The 7,221-nt window shown below is 54.8% G+C and overlaps 1 protein-coding gene across 2 annotated transcripts; it reads left to right on the top strand.

Annotated features, from left to right (window-relative positions):
- Positions 1-655: 655 nt before the first annotated feature.
- EGR4 (early growth response 4) lies at positions 656-3,234 on the top strand. 2 transcript variants are annotated; one of them, XM_036435719.2, is made up of 2 exons: positions 656-1,046; positions 1,467-3,234. In XM_036435719.2, the coding sequence occupies exons 1-2, from the start codon at positions 914-916 to the stop codon at positions 2,789-2,791; spliced, it is 1,458 nt and encodes a 485-aa protein (XP_036291612.1). In that variant the 5' UTR covers positions 656-913; the 3' UTR covers positions 2,792-3,234. The 2 variants fall into 2 exon arrangements, with proteins under 2 accessions (XP_036291612.1, XP_036291611.1); XM_036435718.2 differs by having other exon boundaries at positions 773-1,046; positions 1,470-3,234.
- The last annotated feature ends 3,987 nt before the right edge of the window (positions 3,235-7,221 follow it).

Raw genomic sequence — 7,221 nt, 5'->3', positions numbered from 1 at the left:
AGGCAGCTCATCGATGATTCTCGCTCCATGTTTCTAACTCTGTCCTTCTCTCTTCCTCTCTGTAAAAAATGTTAAAAAATAATAAAATAAAATAAAAAATAGATGTGAGAAAAAAACGAAAAAGTACCCCAGTGCCTAGAACTTAATATGCTTTAACCCACCTTTACTCTTTAGAGCAAACTTATGAAGTAGACACGTATATATACGTATCTGCATTCAACAGGTGAGGAAACCGACGCTCACAGAGATGAAGAGACGGCTGGTAAGTGGCAAAGGGAGGATTCGAACCCCGCACCGTGGAACCCCAGACCCATGCGCTCTTCCCTCGCCGTCCTCCGGCCTGTGCCTCCGGGCGGGAAGCCCACGCGCTGGCCGCCGGCCCCCCGCGCGGCGCAGCGCCCCTGCCGGGCGCCCCCGCGGCCCCCGCGCGCACGGGGCTCGGCGCGCAGGGAGCGCGCGCGCACGCAGCGGCGAGGGCCCCGCGGCGGCGGCGGCGACGTCACGGCCGAGCTTTCCTTTTCGGGAGTCCCCGGCAAACATCCTGTGTCCATGTTTGGGCATTTACGTCACGGCGGCCGGGCCGGGGCCTCCCGAAATGGCAGTGGCCCCGGGAGTCGGAAGCCCTGTGCCAGCGCCGCCGCGGCTATATAAGTGGGGGGGCCGCGGCTTGGGGGAGCCTGGCTGCGCTTGGAAGAGGCGAGGAGCAGCCGCTCGAAGCCGGTCCCAACGAGCAGGGGCGCTAGGGCCTCCCGACCCCTTTTCCGGAGGTTGAGCGCCGGGAGCCAGGAGCCCGGGCACCTGGGTCTGCGAGGCGCGCGGGGCGCCCCGACCGCCTGTCTCTCTCCCCGCCATCCGCGCGCCCCCAAGCTCCGCGTGCGAGGCCCCGGCCCCCCGCAGCAGCCGCCGCCGCGCCATGCTCCACCTGAGCGAGTTTTCGGGCCCCGACACGCTTCTGCTCAAGTCCGCCGACGAGGGCTGTTGCTCCGAACCCAGCGCCGAGGTGCCCCGGCTGCCCGGCAGGGACGCGGCCGCCGGCTACCCGGGAGGTAAGGAGCGCGGCTGGGGGCGCTCAGACGGCGGCGCAGTGCGGGGGCGCACGGGGCCGGAGGCAAGCTGGGATTGGACTGGGATGCAGGAGGTGTAGGGGGAGCGCTGGTAGGAAGCTCTGGGGTCTTGAGGTGCGCTCCGCTATTGCCACCCACCCCACCAGGCCACCAGCGCCTCCGTAGGACATTGTGCGTGGATCCAGGTGTCCTTTCTGCCTGTGCACGAGCATTTTGGGTGTGCATGTTTTTGTGGGCGTCTTGGAGCGTATGCCTGCTCCAAATGGATGAGATGAGAATGTGCAAAAAGGGCATTTATGTGTGTATCCGTGGGCACCGAGGGACCCTGGGGTAGGGGTTAGGCGACTCGAGGCGCGCCCTTTTCGGTGTGCCTGGAGTTGATGATTCCTGTTCCTTCCTCGGCAGGCGACTTCCTGAGCTGGGCTCTGAGCAGCTGCAGCGCCGGGGGGGAGTTAGCCGACGCCTGCCTCCTGGAGGGGCCTGCGCCCACACCCCCTCCCAGCCTCAGCTACAGCGGTAGCTTCTTCATCCAGGCGGTGCCCGAGCACCCGCACGACCCCGAGTCCCTCTTCAACCTCATGTCGGGCATCCTGGGCCTGGCGCCTTTCCCCGGCCCCGAGGCGGCAGCATCCCGGTCTCCGCTGGACGCTTTCCCCTCGGTCCCCGACGCCTTCCTGGCCGGGCCGCCGGACCTGTACTCCCCGGATGTGGGCGCCGCCGCCGCCTTCACGGAGGCGTTCTGGGAGGCCTCGCCCTCGGCCGGAGGCACCCCTTCGCAGTGCCTGTATGAGCCTCAGCTCTCCCCGCCCGACGTCAAGCCGGGCCGCCGCCGGGCCCCTGCGGCCTCTCCAGCGCTGAACACTGCCTCGGCCTTCAAAGGCCCCTATGCGCCCTGGGAGCTGCTTTCAGCCGGGGCCCCGGGGAGCTGCGGGTCGCAGGGAAGCTACCAAGCGTCCCCAGAGGCCCGTTTCCCCCCGATGGCGACCAAGATCGAGGACCTGCTGTCCATCAGTTGCCCCGCGGAGCTGCCCATCGACGCGGCCAACAGACCCTCCTACCCCACGGGGTCCTACGACGCATTCCCGCTGGCCTTAGGCACCTTGGGGGAGGGGGCCGAGGGCCTCCCGGGGCTCCTGACCCCTCCCGGCGGGGAGGGAGGGAGTAGCGGCGACGGCGGAGAGTTTCTGGCCGGCGCGCAGCCCCCGCTGTCCCCGCTGGGCCTCCGCGGCGCCGCGGCGGTGGACTTGCCGAAGCCCCTGGCGGGGGACATCCCCGGGAGCAGCGGCGCGCCCGAGCCGCCCGGGCCGCCGGCCGCCTTCCCCCCGGCGAAGGCGCGGCGCAAGGGGCGCCGGGGCGGCAGGTGCAGCGCGCGCTGCTTCTGCCCGCGGCCGCACGCCAAGGCCTTCGCCTGCCCCGTGGAGAGCTGTGTGCGCAGCTTCGCGCGCTCCGACGAGCTCAACCGCCACCTGCGCATCCACACGGGCCACAAGCCCTTCCAGTGCCGCATCTGCCTCCGCAACTTCAGCCGCAGCGACCACCTCACCACGCACGTGCGCACCCACACGGGCGAGAAGCCCTTCGCCTGCGATGTGTGCGGCCGCCGCTTCGCGCGCAGCGACGAGAAGAAGCGGCACAGCAAGGTGCACCTCAAGCAGAAGGCGCGCGCCGAGGAGCGGCTCAAGGGCCTCGGCTTCTACTCGCTGGGCCTCTCCTTCGCCGCCCTGTGAGGGGGGAGAAGCAAGTTTGCAGGAGGACCTGGCCCGCCCCTTTCCCGGCACGCCCCGGGGCAGGCCTCCACCAGTGCCCCGTTTAGCACCGGCTTCGTGGACAGCTCCCGCCGTCCAGGATCGCCTCCTCGTCTGCTGCGCTTGGGGGAAGTCCTTTCCTTGGGACTCCAGGGTGTTTTGTACGTGGCGCACGCCCCACGCCGTCCCATGATTCCCCTGTCGTCCCCCCAAAGACAGGTTGGGGCAGCGCCGAGCCGGTCTCGAGCGGTATTTTGTACAGTAATGTTTCCAGCAGCAATTTGGATGTAACGCGTGTTTTTTTTTGCTTTGGGGCTATTTCCTGTTTGTTGTTAATTTTTTGTAATGCAGACGCTACTCTCAAGCATTTGCAAAACTGTTTATTTTTGCAATTAAAAGCATTGTGCTAAAAGCTTTATCTGCCATCCAAGCTCTTGACCCTTCTTCCCAGCCCCTTCCCCACTCCTGAAAAACCCCCTCCGACCTCCCCCTACCCCCGAAAATGTGACTCCTTACATTCATGGAGTCATTACCCACCTACTGTCAGGCACTGTGGCACATAGTAGGCATTCAATAAATATGTACTGAATTAAATGAATTTAATCACAGCTAGCCTAAGGGCTCGAGGTGTTTCTGAAAATTGTGCATATATTATCCTCCTTAATTCTGAGTGCAGCAATCATATACATACTCCATTTCAAAGATTCAGGAAGCAACCTATATTAAACTTTCTGGATAATCCAGCTAGGAACTGTCAGGGTCAAACCCAGATCTGTCTGGCTGCAAAGCCAGTACTCCCTTCCCTCCCACCCCCCCCCCCCCCAAAAAAAACAACAACACCCAGCACCTCAGATCAATAGCATCGTTTGAACGGCTTCCAACCAAGAGGTGAAATAGGTTCTGTAACTAGAGGGAGCCCCAGGCAGCAGCGACAGCAGCAGAAGCCTGCAATATTTCAGTGCTGTGTGTGAACACCCAGTACGTGGTGTGTCACAGTCTCCAGCAAGTGCCTATAGGTCTGTGTGAGAATCACATGCTCTCAGTGCCAAAAGGGACTGAGCATCCCATCTGGGATGTTGATGGGCAGAGCCAAGCCTAGAGAAGAGAGAGTGCTTGGCCGAGGCTCACAGCCACTTCCCATAAAGTTGCTCTTTCCACAGGAGGCAGAAGCCCCCTGACCAGCCAGTTTTGTTTTGCACTTGCCATAGCCCCTCTCCTCTAGCTCTCTCCCAGGTGAATCCCATCCTGGCTTTTGGGGGAAGGGTGGTGAGGATGGTGAGGACAGCATGACCCTATGATAGAGAAGCTGGGGTTTCACTTGGTGCCCTTCACTCCCTAAACTCCCAACCCAAAAGCTTACATGCTCTTTCTGGTCACCTTGGGGAGAACGAGGGGCATTAAAAGCCTGTCTTGCATCCCATCTCTCCTCCCCAGAAACTCCTGTCTGATAAGGAAAGGATGGCCTGTCTGGGGCTTCATTCTCTTCTCTTCTGAGGTGTGCTATTCTTTTTTTTATTAAGACACATTTTTAAAAAATGATTTTTAGAGATAGAGAGAAAAGAGAGGGAAAAAAACATTAATTTGAAAATAGGATTCCACCTATTTATGCATTCATTGGTTGATTCTTGTATGTGCCATGACTGGGGATTAAACCCACAACTTTGGTATGTTGGGGTTCAATATACCAAATGAGCTACACTCCAACCAAGAGGTGAAATAGATAATTCCACCCATTTCTATCCCCAGGTATTAAGTGCTTTCATGTAGTTGAGTATCTTGTATCTAATAAACCAATTTGTGATAAAGGATTTGATATTACCTCTTCTAGGAGTTAACATTTTAAAAGAATGGCCTGCAGAGGGCAGTGTTTAACCCTGGAGAGAGGCTCAAATGGTGGACTGTCAAGTATTGTAATAGATTCATGGAGACATAAGATAAGGATGACTCTCGTTATGTACTGTGCAAGTGATCACACCTTTCACACTGACCACCTGGCTTCACTTTCCACGAAGAGCAGGTAAGGAAGAGCTCAAAGGCCCAGATCTCAAGCAACCGGTCCCAAAACACGTCATCTGAATGAAGGAAGGAGGGTAGACATGCTGTGGTGGGTGGCATCTCACTACCCCACCCTTGCCTTCTTCATCAGCATTCCATCAAGTGGTCTGCTCTGTTATGCCCCAGCTTGTCTTCACACCTATCGAGGCCAAATATCACCAATGAGAAAATTGATGTAGCAGTAGTGCTAGTCTCCAGAGCCCAGCCTGGTTCCAGAACTCCCAGCTCAGAAGTCCCTCCTATTACTCCCAAGGGAAACTGCTGAATTTTCTGGACTATCCCCTAGGGACTCAGTGGGGAAAGAATGTTAAGCAGGAGATGGAAAGAATTAAAATCAAACAACTGGAAAATCAGGCAGGACCCAACCAGAGAGCAAGTAAAGATTCTCTTTTCATTTGGTTCTCAAAATGTGGATGGTTCCCAGATTTAGTTTTATTTCAGCACTCTTCTAGGAGAGCTCATTCATTCCCAGGGCCTTCACCTATCACTGCTACATAGATGACTTCTAAGTCGGGCAGCCCTGGTCCCTACCCGTGGTTCTGACTAACGCAAATCTCCATATGGGTATCCCACCTCGTTTCAAATACAATCTGTCTAAGTCATCCTTCCTTATATACTGTACCCAATTTCTGCTAATGGTGACCATCATTTGGTTCCCTAAACTCACTTAAATAATCCCAGTTCTCCTCTCCCCCCATCCAGGCTGTCACTTAGACCTGCTGTCTTCAGAGTCTTTCCTACTCTCACCCCATTCAGGGTATATTGTTCCTTTTTATGTATTGTAACTTTTATCTAGTGAACTAATCTTCAGTGGGGATTTACCAGGGCACTAATATTCTGTGATCTGGGTTGAGGGTATGTTTCTTCTGAGCAATTTTGTGTTTACTTGTGCCAGGCATTCCAGGAGAATCAACTGATGGAGACCAATCTTTTTTGTTTAAATATATTTTTATTGATTTCAGAGAGGAAGGGAGAGGGAGAGAGAGAGAAACATCAATGATAAGAGAGAATAATTGGTCGGCTACCACCTGCATGCCCCACACTGGGGATCAAGCCCGAAACCCAGGCAACTGGGTGTCAAACTGTAACCTCCTGGTTCATAGGTCGAAGTTCAACCACTGAGCCTTGCTGGTGGTTGAAAACTAATCTTTATGTTAATTTCTTGGCCTGAGATTTCTGTGGAATTCATTTAGTTACAAATTCTCAGAGGCAACTTCTCCTACTCTAAGCAGGACCACCGGTCAGGACAGACAAGCAATATTCCTTCCTCCCTATACCTTCTGGGGTTAGTCACAGCACATCTCATGCTTACATTTCTTGGTCTCAGTGTCCCCCCCCCCCTTTTTTTTTTTTGGTTCATGTAGATTTTCTTTCCTTTCTTCAAGCTCAGTTCAGCACTTCAGGTGACTCTTAAATTTTGTGAATCAGTCAACATATTGTGAAGCAGGAGGACTTTGGGGATAACTGTTCAACGATGTTGCTGAAAACTGAAGCTAGAAGATGTTAATTTCTCTATTAAAATATTTCCCACATTTATCCTCTCTGTGCCTCTTGCCAGCACCTCAGCCCATGACACCCCTTCCACATACATGAACACCTTGGCTGTGACAGTCACACAGAACCTCATAGTAACACGTAGTTGGAAGGAGCTTACAAAAACATCCAGTCTGACACTTATGAGGAGGAAACTGAGGCGCAACAGGTTTGGGGATTTTCTTAAGGGCACACAGAAGATAAGAGATTGAAGTGGGCCTGGAATCTAGGCCTAACAGTTCCAAGACCAGTGCATATCCGTATATCCAGTCATTCCATAAGTATGATTGAGTCCCTAGCATATGCTGGGCCAGTAGTCCCCCCCCCCGCCCCCCCGCTTCCAGTGCATCAGAGGAACTTGACACACACACATATCAGTAACATAAATTCCACTTGCCATGGAGAGACAGGGAAGAGTAATAAGAAGAATCTTGCCCAGCCAGCAGCTCTATGGTTGAGTAGCCCTATGACTTCCCAGTCAAGGTACATGCCTGGGTCGTGGGCTCTATCCCCCAAGATGCATCCAATCAATGATTCTCTCTCATCACTGATATTTCCATCCTTTCTATACCACTCCTTTCCTCTCTGAAATAAATTTAAAAATATTTTAAAAATAAAAAATGTTGATGAGATGGGATATAGGGGAAAGTTTCACAAAGCAACCAAGAATGTCTTCTGTTCCCCAACCCCCCGCCCAACCCCTGTACCCTGTTTATGACAAGCCTGCACTATATCAAACTGCTTCCTGTGGTCCCTCTGCCTCCATTCTTTCTCCCTCCATTCCACTTCACTACTGTTGTACTCTCCCTGCCTCCATTCTTTCT

This window comes from Pipistrellus kuhlii, unplaced genomic scaffold (genome assembly GCF_014108245.1).
Source record: "Pipistrellus kuhlii isolate mPipKuh1 unplaced genomic scaffold, mPipKuh1.p scaffold_m20_p_13, whole genome shotgun sequence".
Lineage (NCBI taxonomy): Eukaryota > Metazoa > Chordata > Mammalia > Chiroptera > Vespertilionidae > Pipistrellus > Pipistrellus kuhlii.
The sequence above is the reverse complement of the archived record's forward strand: the minus strand, read 5'-3'. Positions and strand labels throughout refer to the sequence as shown.

Bases quoted from the DNA above. Each gene is read 5' to 3' on its own strand.
- EGR4 (XM_036435719.2), top strand. From the start codon at position 914: ATGCTCCACCTGAGCGAGTTTTCGGGCCCCGACACGCTTCTGCTCAAG. The intron at 1,047-1,466 runs GTAAGGAGCGCG...TTCCTTCCTCGG, and splicing joins GGCCGCCGGCTACCCGGGAG to CAGGCGACTTCCTGAGCTGG.